Source organism: Cynoglossus semilaevis, chromosome 13 (genome assembly GCF_000523025.1).
Source record: "Cynoglossus semilaevis isolate Cse_v1.0 chromosome 13, Cse_v1.0, whole genome shotgun sequence".
In the NCBI taxonomy this organism is placed as follows: Eukaryota; Metazoa; Chordata; class Actinopteri; order Pleuronectiformes; family Cynoglossidae; genus Cynoglossus; species Cynoglossus semilaevis.
Window position 1 is genome coordinate 12743281 of NC_024319.1, and position 17190 is coordinate 12760470.

The following is a 17190-nucleotide window of genomic DNA, read 5'->3' on the forward strand; positions in this document are numbered from 1 at the left end:
AGCTGCCTTTGTGGAAAGTCATTTTTTCTTGTACAGGGGGACTAGGGAATTTCAAAATAAACTTGGATGCAAATATGTTGTCCCGTTTTAATTTGTTTGTGTGTCTTTCATATTGTTATTCAAACAATAAGTTTCAGTTGTGAAATGGCAAGCCTAAGCCTCCTAATAAAAACTTGTATCCTATGTAAATGCATTTGGATCATGACACAGGTTGATCAAATTTAAGGACCCTATTAAATTTGATAAATACCATATTTTATTGGAGAAATATTTAAGGGCTAAGGAGCCTAGATTTATTCTCTTTATGGACATGTAGCTATCATTGGCTAAATGTATTCCGTAGTAGCTGACTGTTTTTGGTAGCCTTACCATTCCAATTTGTTCCTTTTTTTTTCCTAAACTGCCGTTTTCTACCGTCCTCATTTTTGGTTGTCTTAATAGGGTAGTGCTTTAGCAAATTTCATTTGCTTTACTTGATTACAGTGTAGCATAATACGCTTTACAAATATTGTTATCAAGACCGGGTAACATATGTATATGAACTACTGTACACAATAAATTAAATTACACAAAAAGAATAAAGTTTATTTTTTAAATGATTGTTTTGGCCAATTGGCGAAGAAAACGTCGATGCTCCGCCCATCTTAAGGAGCTGTCATGGAACCATCATGGTGCGTTCATGTAACAACCGTAAAAAGGATTATCGTTTTGCTTCTCAGTAATTGACACACATGATTTGTCTGGGTGATATCGTCCATGAAACGTTTGGGATTAAAACGTTTTAATTTTTACAAACAGTTTGGAAAAAACAACAGATACCACTGTGCACTGAAAAATAGACAGGGAACGTAAAATAGTCTGTGAAATACGCTTGACATCGCATTTCGCGAGCAACAGTGAAGTCATCGTTTCTCCTCCAGTCAAACGGAGCCATATGAGGTGACTCTGATTTACTCGCTGTCTGGATTCGCTGATTATCTATCGTTACACAGTTTTTATGATGACAGGTAGACTTTAGCTTAGAGGACAGAAGCCGAAACTTGCTTTGACATCACAGCCTTCATTGGGTAAAGCGTTGACCAGAATCGGACGTGGCTAATGTTAGTGAAGGAGCAGGAGGCGAATCATTTGTTTCCCATCATGTCAGAGGGGTTCCGTTATTTTTAGCGAACACTGCAGGCTAATGGTGGCGAACGACGCGTGACTCTCAGTCAATCAGTGTGTTGTTTGGTGGGAAAAGCGACGTAAATGGAGCAGTGGCAGGACGCGGCCTTCCGCCAGGTCGAGCTGCTCGCAAACCGTTTGAATGGAGCCTTGTCTAAAGGCATAGAGTTGCTGCGTTCCGAGCTCGGCGTGGATCTGGGACTGAAGCCCGAACTCATTCCACCATGGCTGCTCCTGTTAGCGGCGTGCTCTGGGGTGCTGCTAATGCTTCTGCTCTGGGCCTCTCTCTGCCGTGGGCTCTTCGGGAAACGACCGCCTGTGAGTACCGTGGATGACCGAGCTGAAGTCGTGCGTGGTGTCAGCAAAGCAGCTAAAGCCGAAGAACCGAAGAAAAAGAGGAAAAAATCGGAAAAGGTGCGTAAATGAAGTCTGTGTCAGTTAGCATGTGCAGCTAACAAGACTAGTTGCTAACAGCCATTGACAAGTGAAGCCATCATAAGTATAATCGTGAACGGGTAATTTATCATGACACTAATTCATATAATAAAAACATTTTGATATATATTTTAATTTCCAGAAAGCTCAGCCCAATGGAAGAGCTGTTCCCGAAGCACAAGAAGAAGCCATTGTGTCAGAGGAATCGGTGCCACATCAGCAGTCTCCTCCAGCTGAAGTCAAGTCTGAAAAAGCTGCAGAGGTAAAGCGACATTCATCATTACTGCAAATGACAACTAGATATAAAATCAACTCCACAATTTTATTATAACTGAGTAAAATGAAAAAGCTGAATATTACGACAAAGTTATTAAACATGCTTTTGTGCCAAACAGAGGATTATTAAACCAATTTTACTGAACAACCCTTAGTTGAAACCTTTAAGTTGTTTTACTCGTCTTGAAGATAAAAACGACAGTACATTCAGTACAGTACAAAACATTCCAAGGTCAAAATAAATAGAATTGACCTATTTAAACTGAAATCTCTCGCACTCAACCTGGAAATGAAAAATGAATCAGGATTTGTCTTTTAGATGTGCTCACCATATAAAAACCTAGAACCTAGGGTTTTAGCCAAAATATGTGAAAGGACCATGGAATAGCTAACATAGACTTACTGTTACAATGTTTTTAATTTTATTTTACACAACAGAATAGACCAGAATAGGAAAAAATGCCAGCTTTTTGCAAAAAATGATGGAAGTCTTGTAAACAGACCAAAAGTGTCAAAGTTTGATTTCCTAGTCGCCAGTAAATAAATGTTTTTTTTTAATAAAAACAACGTAACACATTTAGGTGCTCTTGGATGGCATTTCATTTATAAATAGAAAGTGGCTGAAGCATGCTGCTGTGATTGACTGTCCATGGCTTCACTTGCCCAGTTGCTGTTCTTGGAGGCGAAGTCATATGTAAGGCATAGTATCTCCACTGTAGACCCTTCTCTTTTTAATATTTGACCTGCTAGACTACTGTAAATGCCTTTTTAGATTATATTTCAGAATCTGAGTCTACTTTTTATGGTCTTGTAGACAAAGAAGTCCAAGAAGAAGGCCAAACAGGCTGCCAAAGAGACCAAACCAGTGAGCGGAGATGGAAAAGAACCAGAAGAAGGTTAAACACTAGTCAATTATAAATGCATCTTTATTTAAGTATCTAAAGTCCACAGTTTGTAACTCCGTGCTCAAGACCCAGCTTTGTATTGTATGAAATTTTAAAAAATCACAATTATAATATAGTAGTTTAAACCTGGAAAACCAACAAGCTTTTGAGCAAATAACCTACCCTATTGTGCAATAATGGCGTGAATAACTTGTTATACTTCCAGGCACCTGGGAGACCAAGGTTAGTAACAAGGAAAAGCGAGAGCAACGAAAGAAGGATAAAAACTCAAGTGATGGTTCAGCTAGTCCTGGTGGAGGAAATACACCAGTGAACAATCCTCCAGAGCCTCCGAAAGAGTCTGCGACCCCAGCACCTGCAACACAGAAGAAGAAAAAAGGTGATGTTCTCGTCTTTTGTATATTCAGTTAGAGTAGATTATCTTAAACGTATTCTCTATCCCTGTTGTTGTTACTGGAGTATTGCTTTTGTTGATGCTTTTGGCACATTTTGACTTTTGCTCATGTGGTTATTCATTTTCTTTTAAAGGAGAGGCAAAAGAAAAAGCAAAGGTGGAGAAAGTTGAGGCTCCCATACCTCAAGGTAATTATCTGCTGAAACATTTATGACCATCTATTTACAACTATAGGAAAAAAAATTGTTTAAATTGTCAGAGTTAACTGATAATCACTTGTTTCCTGGTTTTAGCGCCCAGCAGAGAGGTGGCGCCAGTGACTCCTGCTGCTGCTCCTGCTCCTGCTCTTGCTCCTGTTCCGGCTCAGTCAATTAAGACTCCTGCTCTGAGCGTTTCTACGAAGCCAGGAACCTGGACAGCTAGCCGAGAACCAATGTCCCTGTGGAGATCAGAAATTGATGGTAAATGTTTTCTGCAACTGAACAGCTAAATGTTTCAACCCTACACGTGAGAGTTGTCAGAGCTGCCACTGTTACACACTCCTGGGCTGTTGCTCAATAAGCCTTAATTATCCTGCATCAGTAAACTGGGCCGGTTGTTACTCCTCAACATCATATTTACTTTTAAATTGGTATGTGTTTCAGAATCCTGGACTGTGATTGACCGAGGTTTACCCTCATCGGACATGGGTCTCTCCTTCACTGGACTTGGAGTTAGTCCTGCAGGTAAAAGAGAGGATCACATGTGTGTCGGAAATCTATTATGCTTTTTTTCATGAGACACATTCTGAAACACAACATTTACATTTTGGAAAACACAACCCTATTGTTAATATTCAGTGTAACATTCACTTGAAAAATGCTTTATATTACCTGAGCATTAGTGAATAAACCCTGTATATGACATACAATTCTGACCTCTAGGTGGCGTAGTTTGACAGAGCATTGTATGCTCCTGTTAGTTAAGTCCCAGTCTCTCATCTCTTGTAGAGCCTCACCCAGTGAGTGAGCTGCCCTGGCTGAGTCAGACCAGAGTGGATGATGAGTGGTCCGGCATCAGTAAGGCATTAGATCAGATTAGATCAGATTTTATTGATCCCACACTGTGAAAATTAATTTATAAATTCATAAATAATACATATAAAATAATGTATGTAAGTTCAAAAATGCATCTTTTTAATTTTTTTGTCATTTTGTGGGTTTTATAGATACTGGATCAGCTGACTCTGATTGGAACGCCCCGTCTGAAGCCTGGGGTAACTATGAGGAGGCCAATCACAAACCCCCTCCTGTTCAGGAGGAGCCACTCCCTGAGCCTGTGAAGGTGAATGTGCAAGATAAGAGAACGAAAAAGCACTTTGGTTTTCTGTTTATTTGAGTAACACTCTGACTTGTAGTACTAAAATTTTAGTTGCTAAAAGTTTAGATATAAACAGACCAAAAATGTTTTGTTCAGTGCCTATTAAGAAAAACAATATTTATGTTTGGACTTGTCATATCTTTAACGATCAAAAAGTGTCAGATTTTGGAAATTGTTTTTCTCCCACTGGATAATGGTTAACATCCCAGATGTCCTCCAAAGAGAATGTTCATCTTTTTATAGTTTTTCTGAATTTGAATTTTCTCACCTCTAACACATTTTCTGCTTAGAAACATTTTGCGTGTGTTGTTAATGTTCTACATTTTGTTCCTTAGGACAAAGATGAGGAGGAAAAGAACAAGACAGATACAGCTTCTGATGGAGTGACAAAAGCTAAGAAGAAGAAAAAGAAGAAGAAGAATGCAGAAGAAAATGGAGCGGTTGGCCAGGTAGCTGGTCAATTGAGTAATTTCTTTTACCTTTTTTACCTTTACCTACTTTTATCATGGAATCATGTAGCAGCTGAAGGTTAATTGTGTGCAGGGTGAGGAGCCAGAGAAAGAGGAAGCACCAGTGACCTCAGTGAAGAAGAAGAAGAAGCAGCAGGCGGCACCTCAGGACAATGTTGCTGTCGTCCAGCCTGTGAAAACAGCTGCGACTGAGGTCTGTGCACCTATAGTCTAAAAATAACCCTCTTTTGTGACTTATTCTGGTTTCTTATATTGCATCAAATCTTCCCTCTGCAGCACTTTAGTACTCTTATGCAGTCACCTCTAGAGGATTTTGTTTTTCTTTTACAGGTGAAAATGGAGCGACCACCGAAGGAAAACACACCTTCCAAACCCTCTCATACACAAGTGCCACAGAAGCCCATGGATAAGGATGTCGCAGCTAAGCAGAACAGCCTTCCAGCTGCAGTTGAGCAGAGTAAGAACATTAGACATTAGCTGTGAGGCCACAAGCTGCCTGAACATCTCAAAGCAAAATCAAATAATGGCATGGCATGTTCAGGTTGTCAGGTTTCCTGTAAACAAAACCAGATTATTAGAGGTCTCTGTGCTTAAACCGCACAGTTGGCATTGTGTAAACATAATTTTTCAATACAGACTGATTAGTTTGACAAAAATGTTTCAACTTCAATTTCAATTTCCTGTGGAGGCAAAGTGTGAAGGCCAGACTGAGGCTGGAGCTTTGTTTCTACAGGATCACAAAAAAACATTGACGTATTAGACAACAACAGTGGGCTCATTAGGAGCTGTTGTGCCAGATGACTGGCAATGAACTAAAAGGTCTCTTGATTATGCAGTTGTGCGTGTGTGTGCAGTTTTTACACCTACTGTTTATAAAGTGTTATTTTAAAATAGAAAAAAAATCTAAATCTTTTTCCTGACTCCCTAGAAAAACCAGAGGAGAGCCAAGCACCTAAACCAGCAAAGAAGAAGAAGGCACGGCGAGAGACATGAGGTGGTGTAATCTCTGTATGCAACAGAATTCTTTTCCCCTGTTTATGCAACATCTTTTGTGACAAAGACGTTGAACTGAGGTCTTTGATGAACTTGTCTTAAAACCTGTCTGGAAACTGAAAACTTTTTTTTTTTGTTTTACTCGTCGAGTGTCAGTCAGTGGATCATTGAAAACTGAACCTAGTTGCAGTGCAATCTAATGTGATGTTGATGACTTGAGTACGAGATACTGATTCTGTCCACTAATTCTACTGAATCTACTAGGTGATTGAAGGAGCTGTATGATAGTCATTAGACATGTAGGAAGAACTGAACCTGTTTATAAAATTAAGAGCATGAGAATGTTCGCCATGTTTGGAGCCACTCAACATTCAGGCCACTGTGATAAACTGGCCTGTAATTTTTTTTTTTAAATTTTGGTGTGTGAGTCATCATTGTACAAGGAGCGCTGGTAACTCAAACAGTGCTGCCTCAGTGGGTTGTATACATTTGTGACATCATAGACAAACATTGAAATCATCACCGCTCTGTATGTTTTGGCATTTCCTGTCTGTGAACCAAGATTTCACCAACTTTCATGGTTTGTCTCTAAGCTGATGTGCTGTGCTGTCAAACTTTGTCTGATGTGTGTATGAGCCACCCGATTGTCGATGTACCATTGAAACATCTTCATCTCTATCAGCATTTTCGCCCTGGAATTGATTTGAACGTCTTCAGAATCTTTTGTAAAACCTGTTTGTAAGAAAAGAAAAGCTAAAGCCATATGTATAAATAATAAAGGCCAGTTTTTCTATATTTAGTGTCATGGAATGATCCTTGGCCACATGGTGGCAGAAGTGGTTAGTGTTCTTGTCTAACACCAAAAAGATCATTGGTGTGCTGGTTGTCCTTCATGTCAAGGAACTTTGCCACGGTGTATTTGAAAGTAAACCAAAGCCCTTGTTTCCATGAGCTCCCGAACTCTGGGTGATAAGACTTGCACTACAACCACATTTGCACCAAGGTCAACTTTAATCTAACCAAACATGATGGGTGTAAACACAGGAATCAGTTGGACTGTACATTCACATGTGCTGTGTTTGTTTGTCACCTGCAGGTTCTGTATGCAAGTATTATAGGTGTAAATGAGAGAATAGGTTTTTCCATTCATATCAGCATTACGGTTGTCCTTAAGGGCTGGTTGTAACATAATACAAACAATAATAATAATTTGAACTTTATTGATCCCATATTTAGGAAATTCTTGTGTTTACAGCAGATCTGATGCATGTGCTTCCTAACAGGAGGACTGTAAACATGTAACTACTAGATCCATGATTCCCAACAGCTGAGCCACTAATTACTCATCCACTAGGTGGCAGTAGATGGCTGTAAACGTAATAAAAAAGACTTAAAAGACTTAATTTCTCCTAGTATATTAGGATTGTATTCAACTAAACAGCCCAGGGAGTAAGTAAATTGTAACCAACAGATCATTGTTTTTCTTTATATGTTGTTGGACCTCTTAATTTTGGTGGTGTTTTGATGTAATATATGTGCTTAGGCTCAAACACTGTACTACATAATGTATTGACATATCTGTGGCTGTATTCAAGAATATTTAATCGAGATACAAATATTGTACATTGTTCTGTGTTTTAACATAAATCTGTCAACAATTTCAGGTTGAGAAACCACAAATTATTTTCCATATACTGTGGCAGGAAAAGTGCGTTAATGAGGAACAAAGCTGTATGAACCAAATGCAGTTGTACTGTGACATGTTCTATGTGACAGAGTAAAACCAACTCCAGAATCTTTTACAATGTTTGACGCTCCATCCTCCTTAAATGTCTACAAACTACAGCGTTACATCACCGGCTGCGATGACAAAATCTCTTCCGTCACAGTTTGTACAACAGCTTAATCCTCACCTTTGGAAGCGCCTAGAATGAAGAGATTACGTCTGTTAAACCGGAAACACGGCGTTTTAAAGTTTCAATATAATGGCGCACTTTTAAACCATTCGAATGATGAGTAACAGTTAATACATTACTGTGAATCAGTTTGCTTTTACTGAATTTAATTTGCATACTTGCTTTTTTTGTTTAAATATGGTAATGCATGTTTTTAATTATATAATTGATTATAGCTCCCTGCGTTTCTCGCTACACACAACCCTAAGAAACTACACGAATTCATTTTATTTTGATAGAACGCATCCGTTGTACCTTTAAAACGCTGCATATGTTCTGTGTGGTCGCTAAGCTCATCTGTCCACAGTGATAAACTGCGGTCAGTCTGGCAGTGTTGAGTCCGTTGACGGTTTGATTTCCCCTGTTCTTATCAGTTAGTAGATGTTGGTTTAGTCGTGATAAATCCGTGCCTCTGCTGGATGACAATGATGACGATGATCTCTCCCTGGGAGCGATGGTTCTCCACCAGCTGCTGCCTCTGCTGCCATGTCCGCACAGGAACCATCATCCTGGGACTCTGGTACATGGTGAGCTCCAGTAACACCTCACCTGGTGGAACTGCTGACCCACATTATATTAACAATGTTTTGTAATAAGACTGTTAGTTCAACTCTTTAATGATGTCGTTTTTTCAGGAGTGTTGTACAGCATGGTCTTCAAAATATTTTGTTTTAAATTATTATATATTATATAAAATGTCATTAATTAAGAGTAGGATAATGATGTTTAACTATCTCTTTTCGATATTTTTTCGTTTTGTCTCTAGCTACGTCTAGCTTAACTTTGTTCATCAAAATCCATTTAATATTTTATAGCTCTTTCTAAGGCAATTTGTTGTTATCTTTTCTTAAATATTTAAATTAATGCTACTAGTTATGTTAATGCACTTGACACCTTTTGGCTAATATTGGTATATTTTGCTAATTTGTAAACATGTCTCAACTTACTTTTAGGCTTAATGATAAATTCAGCCTTTTTGGGTGGGATAGGTCTGGGCCAGGTATTAGCTTTTGATTTGCTTGTTTTGACCCTAGCAAAAGTTTGAATTTAATTTGAAATCATTTTGGGGGGAATGGTGAATTTGCTACCATTTTAAGAGTTTGTTAAGATCAATCTGTATATTTGGATATATCTACATTTGATGCCATCTTTTAGCTAGTTCTCACAAAATACAATTGTTTGCCCATTTCAGCTGTCTTGCTTTGGTTTTACTTACAGTTTATATTTACATTTTAGCAACTTTTGCCCAATTTTAATTTAATTCATGTTAGCTCATTTAAATTTTGGCCTTTTTTTTTGGCAAGCTAAGCCCACGGCTATATAAGACCCTTCACAGAAAATATGGTGAATCCCACATAATTCTTCATACACAGACTGTGTGAGATGATTATTTAGTTGAAAATCATGTCTTGTCCCATTAGTTTATTAAAATCCAACATGTGGAGATATCCTCTCTGCCCCTGTTCTTTATGAATAAATTATCGGTGAGCCTCTTCAGTTACCAGGGTTTTGTGTCAAGCTGTAAGTTGAAATCAGAGAAGTTTCCATTGCACTCACCTGATCAGTGGGGATAAATAAGTCAACTGCATAATGAGCTGCTCAGACTAGTCCTAAACAGAGGCCTGTTTATGATTGTCTCTTTTACTCATTGAAAGGGATTTATTTAAGTCACAGATTTACAGATTTTATTGCATAAAAAAGATTCAGCATCTTTCATACTCTATTCTTTGACCTTTATTATGGCCTTGCAATAATCTGACCATATGTGCTCCATCCCTAAGCTCATCAATGCTGTGGTGCTGTTTATCCTGATGACGGCTCTCAGTGATCCTGAGCAGTACCACCTGACCAGTGTTGAATTGGCTAATGACCTGGACGTCATGGATGATGCCAGTAAGTCCCAAATAGGGATGTAAACAATACTATAAGCAAAATGTAGGATAGCTAAGAATTGGCAAAAAACAGAAGGTACAATGTCTAAAGATGAGCTACAAATTAGGCAGGAATAAATAAAACAAAAAACAGTCAAACAATAGGCCAGAAATTTCACATACGCAATTGAAAATGCAGTAAAGATGACTCAACATTTAAGCATCCTAGGGAGCAGTCATTGCTGTCAGAACACCTGCATAACTCTGGAGTCTAACTTGACTTTTCCCATGTCTACAGACATGTGCATCGTCTCAGCCATCTCTCTGCTGATGATTCTCATCTGTGGGATGGCCACATATGGTGCTTACAAGGTAAACTGACAGTTGGTTATTTCTGACGTTTTTTTTTTTAAACAATTCTGAAGCTCACAACTAAGCATGTCACCCAGTCAAACCCATAATGAGCTGGAAATCACAGAACTTTTACAAATGTATGTGACTAACCTGACTTGTTTTATTGATATTTGGTCTGCTGCTACACACACACACACACACCTACACCTATTTTAAATCTGTTGTGAATATGGAACCTCCTGTGTCGTCAACCATAATCCCCTCCTGACCCAGTTTATGGAAGAATTCATGTCCACAGTTTTGGTGAAACACCTCATGAGCCTTCTCCTAAATAAACATCTGTGTTTCAGCTCCACGCTGCTTGGATCATCCCTTTTTTTTGCTATCAACTCTTTGATTTTGCTCTCAACACCCTGGTGGCTGTCAGCATTGTGATTTACCCCAACACGATACAGGACTACCTGCAGCAGCTGGTGAGAAACAGAAGCTTCTCTGTTGAAAGAGGTTTCTTTTTATTCTACACTCTAGAATCTTGTCTGGTAATTGTTAGGTCATTAATAGGTCGGCTGCGGTCTGGACGCGGACCCACACGCCCTCCTATTGTGATCCATGCCTGTGGCTAATTAAGTGTTGCAGTTTGTTAAACAATGTTATTGAGTGCAGCTAAGGCAAATATTATGAAAAAATTAAAAACAAGGAGCAATGTCAAACCACCCAATCAAATTTGTGCATTCAGAAAAGCAAAAATAATCTGTTTTTACTCTTTTTACTGTTTTTTTACTCTTTTTTTTTTTTAATCATGAGCCATTAGGTTGTTAGATATTATAATAAGGCTAGAAGTTAAGGAAAAGAAAAAGAGAATGTTTTTTATCTCTCAAACCAATCTCTTTATTTAAAGTTGTCTTAATTTTATATTGAAAACATTTTTTTCTTTAATTATGTACTGATTTAGTATTTTTTTAGTTGAACACATCCCTGATTTACTCACAGTAATTGAAGAAAGACAAACACAGACGTCGTCTTTAACAAATAATAGTAGTTTTCTGACCAATTAAGGAAAACTGGACTTTTCCATGGCACACCTGATGACCTCTCATGGTTCACTGGAGAACACAGTGACACTGTACTCATTGACCAAACCAAATACTTGTGTAACAAAAAGCTTGATGTTACTAAAATTGATTTACTGGGGTACATAGCTAAAATAAAATAGCTAATGGTTAGCTGCTGGGTTAAGTTCACTTTTTGGGTGTAGCCCCTATATTCTTGCTCTTTAAAACATGCATCAGTGTTTTGTTTGGTGCTATTTTTTTTCTTTTTTCTTTATTATTACCAGCTGCATTTAGTTAAAACGTTTTTTTGTTCTCTACCAAAATATATTTCTAAGGCTCCTTTTGTTTTTCTGACTCCTCAGCCTGAGAACTTCCCCTACAAGGAGGAAATTGCTGCTCTTAGTGATCTCTGTCTGGTGCTCATGGTTCTGGTCTTCATAGGCTGTATTCTTTCTTTCAAGGTAACATTTTCTCTCTTCAATATCATTTTTTCTCTCTTTGTTCATGGAAAGTTGAATTAGTGACACATGAAAAGCCCATGGGTGTTTAATAAACAGAAACACCAGACTTCTCCACTGTATATCTGAGATATCTCCGGTTACTGCACTCAGGTGGTAATTAAAAATGCAACATCCGTGGTGTCTGGTGTTGAAATAATTCATGTTGTCTAATCACTGTCACTGTCAGGCAGCTTAAAGCTGGGTCTGACTAATGCTAATGTTAGTGCATGGATACATTAATGTAGCAGATAGATACATCATTTTTAACCAAATACGAATGCAAATTGAACTTAATCTGCTGCGAAACACGTCTCAAAAAAGAAGGTTTAGTATTAAGGTAAATGCATACTATTTTTAATTTGTCTTAAAATGTTTGAAATTTTTCATAACAACTTGGAAATCTCCTTGCTGAATTCGTACTTTTTGAACTTGATGTTGGTGTTGGTGTGAACAGATGTTCTATTTTAGTTTCCACAAAATAAACAAAAAATATAACAAAACAGTTAAAGTCATGCAATTGTTTAAGACTGTACCAGCCTAATTGATTGTATTGTTATCTTTGACACTTATTTTAACGATAATGGGATAATAATGCAAACATGTTTTTTTCTTTGCTGAAAACTAATAAATATTCTTCATTGTCTCTTGTGTTCTTGTCTGAACCAGGCCTACCTCATCACATGTGTGTGGAACTGCTACAGATACGTGAACGGCCGAGGATCTTCTGAAATTCTACTCTATGTGACGACCAACGACACCACTGTGAGTCACTGTCTGTTAACCTTCAGTGGCGATATGATGATGTGTGTGTTTATCTGAAGTCAGGTTTTTAACTTTATGCTAGGACAGTGAAGGCATCACTTGGACTACAAACATTAGCCTCTTATGTGCAGGGCATTTGCATTTTATTCAAAAGAGTTTAGTTTTACTACCTTTAGCAGAAGAATGCATATTTGACCCAAAGGAAAACTGCAAGGTCTAACAGATCTGGGGATTCCATTTGTCTTTAATTATTCACAAACTCACCATGTTGACCTGAAATTGCAGTTTTTTCATGTTTTAACTGAAGGGACATTCCTTTTAGTTTTTCTTATCTTCATGTTTTGTTTTCTAGGAAGCTGCTCTATGACAGATTTAATTTATTTCCTGTCCCACTAGACCACCGACCCACCCGCTGGTTTCCACCTTAGCTTTAAATACAAATCTTTCATATGATTGAAACATGTTTCTTTTCTATGACAGAATTCAAAACATTTTTTTTACAGTTACAGTGTTACAGTACAGTATCATCCACTCTGCTAAAAGCTAAATATTTCTTCACATATTCTTATCACACACATAATCAATAAATCCTTCTGCTGCTTGTTTACATTGGGATCCAGAATTCCTCCCTGAAACAGTGTCTGGTTTTGACTCAGTGCTTTTTGTTACACTTGTCAACGCAGCCAAACATGTGGAGTGGAAAAAAGATTTCCTCTCATTCCGTCCAGACATAGAGAGGAAGGAAGTAGAACACTAGTAGTTTGATCCAAGTCAGAGGAATGAGGAGAGATGAGACTCAGTGTTAGTGCGGTCATGTCTGTCTCTACTGTTGTCTCTCCTGTCTCTGTCTCATATCCGTGTGTGGCTCTTGCACCACTGCTCTCATGTTGCTCAAATGCGTCATCACTAAAACATAAAGGTAAAAAGGAGAGCCACGCTCAAAGCTCTCAAAGAATGTTTTACCTTTGAGAAATATTTTGTATTATGTCCAAACAGTTCCTTTTAATGTGTCTATTTTGGCACAAATCTCAAGCAGGTTTTGGTCTGCTTTTGGATGAATGACTATTTTAACAGTAACAATGAGTCTTCATTCCTTGCTAACCTTTAGTTATTATTTTAGATAACCTCTAGTTATTGTTAAGTATCACCATACTGTAGCTATTTACTTTCACATTGGTTTTGCAACAGTTTTCTATTCATTTCTAGTGACGTGAAGTTTGAAGGTTAATAAATATTTGAAGTTAATTTTTCTGGGATCAACTGCTCATATTTGACCGTATCTGTTCAATAATCTCTATATTTTAAATTAAGCTATCTATTTCCTTATAAATAAATAAACTTTTATGTATTCATTAGGAAATATGTTTACCTCAACTGGCAGCTGAGCTAAACTCCTCCCAGTGTAACATTCCACACCATCTCAAACAATCCACTACCCTGCAGCACTTTACTCTGCAGAGCGTAATGAGTTTGCAGGTTCTCCCAAACAGAACACTCCACACAGTTCCTAATGTGTAAAACACCTGAGCAGTAAAGAGAGAAGCTGGAGGCCACGCTGCAAAAGACTGACATCATTAGTGAAAGGTAGCAGGGAAAACAGACTCTGCCTCTTTACTCCCTGACATTTGCTTCACCTCTGGGGTTGTGCTTTTCCAGTCAGTCATATTCTATCAGAGCTCAACAAACATCACAAGTCTCATTTGTAGCATTTGTAGCTGTATCCCAGATATATTGTGGTTCGGTTCCAGGGTTGACTGAAATGTTTCACAGGAGCTCATCTTGTTTTGAGTGAAAATTACAGAAGAGACAGGGAACAATTACTTTTTAAATACAGAATTCATTTGTGTATATTTTAGTTTTCCAGAAAAGCCTGTACCTCATAGAAGACTGGAAAAGTAACATGGCGGCCTGCATTCAGCCTGCGGGTGACTGGAAAAGTGACATGGCGGCCTGCATTCAGCCTGCGGGCCTTAAGTTTGACACGGGCTGTACCTGGTCTTTAGTTGTCTTTTGTTCATTGGTGGTGGTGTTCCACCAGTTTTAGTCTTAAAAATATATTTCCTTATATCACAGTGGATTGTGTTACATTTTGTTGCTTTATGTTGCATAACATAGTGTTACATTTAATGGCGTAATTTAACATGAGCTTATATTAGGCTACATTAAATTGGATTAAGTTACATAAGGTTACACTGCATCATGTTATATGTTTCACATATAGTTATGTAAATCTGAACTATAAAATGTTCAGAGGAGCATCCCAGGCCCTTTGGCCAACGACTTATAACAGATGCTGTGTTGTTGTCTGCTACCAATACTCTTGAAACTTGATTTGCATCTCTACTCTCCAGGTGCTGCTGCCTCCGTACGATGACAGTGTCAGTGTTCCAACAAAGCAGACTCCTCCACCTCCTCCTCCTCTTCCTTTTCCTCCTCCTCCTCCTTACATCACTGCTGCAGCATAAAAAAAAACCCCTGGATGCTGCTCCCAGACCCAGAGGAAATAGAAGCACCATACTGCCTGTCATATAACAGTGTGTATTTACCAAACTCTCACCCACAGTATTGCTCATTCACACACACACACACACACACACACACGTATTAATGTGTTCCCCCAAGTGATGTTATTGTTTCCTGGTATTTATTGTTGAAAACATATTTCTTCCATATTGTTTGTCTGTCATCACTATTATTACATACAGAATTATCTTTTTATGCATCTGTAAAAATAAAAATTTGGAAGAGAAGAATTTGGTTTGTTGAAAAGGATTCCATATATTTTTTATCTGTGTTTATCTGAGATTGTATTTTACCTTAATATTAATATTGAACATGTGCACATAATGATGGTAATGAATCAGAAGTATTTGTGTGTTTCTTGATTGAGATTGAACTGACTTTTGTGATGATTCTCTTCTGTGATGACATGCACTTTACTGATCTGCGTGTACATTAGTGTCACCTGGACTGGACATTTCTCCCAAAGAACTGCCTCTAATTTGACATGATTTGAAAAATGAAAAATGTTCTTATATATATATATATATATTTAAAAGAACTTCTTATTCTGTCATATTCTCCTGCAGCTACAGGTGGTTGTCTGTTATAATCATCAGGAGTTTGGGTTGTCTTGGTTTCCTGAATGAATGTATGTTTCTACTGAAATGTCAAGAACTGCTGTTTATCTGTTTTGTCAGTGCAGACGTGACGCTGATCTGGAATCAGTTGGTCTTTAAAGTCAAAGTAAAGCTCTGAATGAGTCCATTGTGGGAATCTTTTGTCTAGACTCTAGAATCAGCCTCTTTGCAGTTAAGAAGCAGAGAGCACTTCTGTGTTTTTTTAGTTATGGCCAGTAGATGACTGTCTGTCTCTTCTTCATATGGAGTTGTGTTGGCAAACGGAGAGCTGATGTAAAAGGTCCTGTGAGGACACACGAGTCAAAGCTGGACACTGCTGCTGCTGGATCATGATGTTATGGCATTTGTTAGTCCAATTAAAAACAGATTGTAATGAATTGTTGTTCTTTCTTCTTTTCTTTGTCATATTATTTGTTTTATTTTAATTATAGTTTTACTTATTACTAGGTTTGTTTTTTCCACACCTTGAAAACAACAGATCAGATCAGAATAGAATCCTGAATAATCTTGTGTTGTTTGTTATATATTTTAAACTGAGTTGTAGTTTTATTTGATCTGTTGTTGTTGTTTATATTTTTACTAGTGTCGCTTTGTCTTCTGAATGGTGCAACATATGTAATAACAATAATACCAATTATAACTATTATAATTTTTAAATACTTATCATAGCGACTATTAGTTTCCGAAGTACAATTTTTATTTTTCTCTACATTTTTCAACAGTATCTGCCAGAATATAAATATTAAATATGAAAGTCATAAGAAATACTGACAAAAAAGGTTCCGGTTATAGTCATAAATGTCCTGACTTTTAATAGTTTTAAGTTTGAGTGCCAGGTGAGTTTTACGTAACTATACATATCTGTCCACTTGCCTCAGGCCTAGTTGAAAGTGAAGGAAAATCCACAGAGCAACTGTTTTACCAATAGCAGAACAAGAGGCGTCTCTGTGGTTGAAGTGAGAGGGGGAGTGAAGAGAGAAGCAGAGAGTAGATGGAGTTAAAAGCAGAGCAATCACCCATTTGCATGTTTAACAGGTTGGAGCTACAGATCAGACACTGTTCTCTGCTGGGGAAATTATTTACACTTTTACAGTTTTGGAAATTTATGCCAGAATTCAACACCTTAAGCTGAGGATATTGTAATTCTCCAGAGCAAAGAAGGTAAGTGCTGTATGTTAAATCTTACATAAGCTGGTATGATTTTAATGAGATCTGCAGACTTAACTTGCATTAATGTACATATTTCAGGAGAAAATCTATTTTCACAACTTCAATAGAAATGAAATCCAAACTTGTTTGTTTTTACTTCTGATCTAAGTTATGAAACAATGTGACTTACATAAACCATCATGAAAAGCCATTATGGATGATGCACTAAACAGAGATCAAGATCCACCAATCGGAACATGCTTTTTTGGTGTGTGCTAGTAAACAAACTCTCGGAGAAGGTTTGTGTTCAAATAACTAAGTCCCTGGAGTTATGTGGCTTATTTCCTCTGAAACTACTTGGACTTCAGGTAGAGTATCGTAGAGCAATATCACAATCATCAGAATACAATA

The 17190-nt window shown here is 37.7% G+C and overlaps 2 protein-coding genes across 4 annotated transcripts; both read left to right on the forward strand.

Annotated features, from left to right (window-relative positions):
• Positions 1-757: 757 nt before the first annotated feature.
• Positions 758-6791, forward strand: mtdhb (metadherin b). 3 transcript variants are annotated; one of them, XM_008323720.3, is made up of 13 exons: positions 758-1578; positions 1742-1861; positions 2690-2771; positions 2986-3159; positions 3309-3362; positions 3468-3635; positions 3819-3899; positions 4164-4232; positions 4382-4497; positions 4869-4982; positions 5062-5196; positions 5334-5460; positions 5932-6791. In XM_008323720.3, the coding sequence occupies exons 1-13, from the start codon at positions 1249-1251 to the stop codon at positions 5994-5996; spliced, it is 1635 nt and encodes a 544-aa protein (XP_008321942.1). In that variant the 5' UTR covers positions 758-1248; the 3' UTR covers positions 5997-6791. The 3 variants fall into 3 exon arrangements, with proteins under 3 accessions (XP_008321942.1, XP_008321944.1, XP_008321943.1); XM_008323721.3 differs by having other exon boundaries at positions 770-1578; positions 5077-5196; XM_008323722.3 differs by lacking the exon at positions 4164-4232 and having other exon boundaries at positions 762-1578.
• A 150-nt stretch (positions 6792-6941) lies between these two features.
• On the forward strand, positions 6942-15997 carry LOC103388643 (lysosomal-associated transmembrane protein 4B). The gene is made up of 7 exons (XM_008323723.3): positions 6942-8478; positions 9733-9844; positions 10121-10194; positions 10527-10649; positions 11591-11689; positions 12395-12490; positions 14842-15997. Exons 1-7 carry the CDS (start codon positions 8371-8373, stop codon positions 14953-14955), a joined length of 726 nt encoding a protein of 241 aa, XP_008321945.1. The 5' UTR covers positions 6942-8370; the 3' UTR covers positions 14956-15997.
• The last annotated feature ends 1193 nt before the right edge of the window (positions 15998-17190 follow it).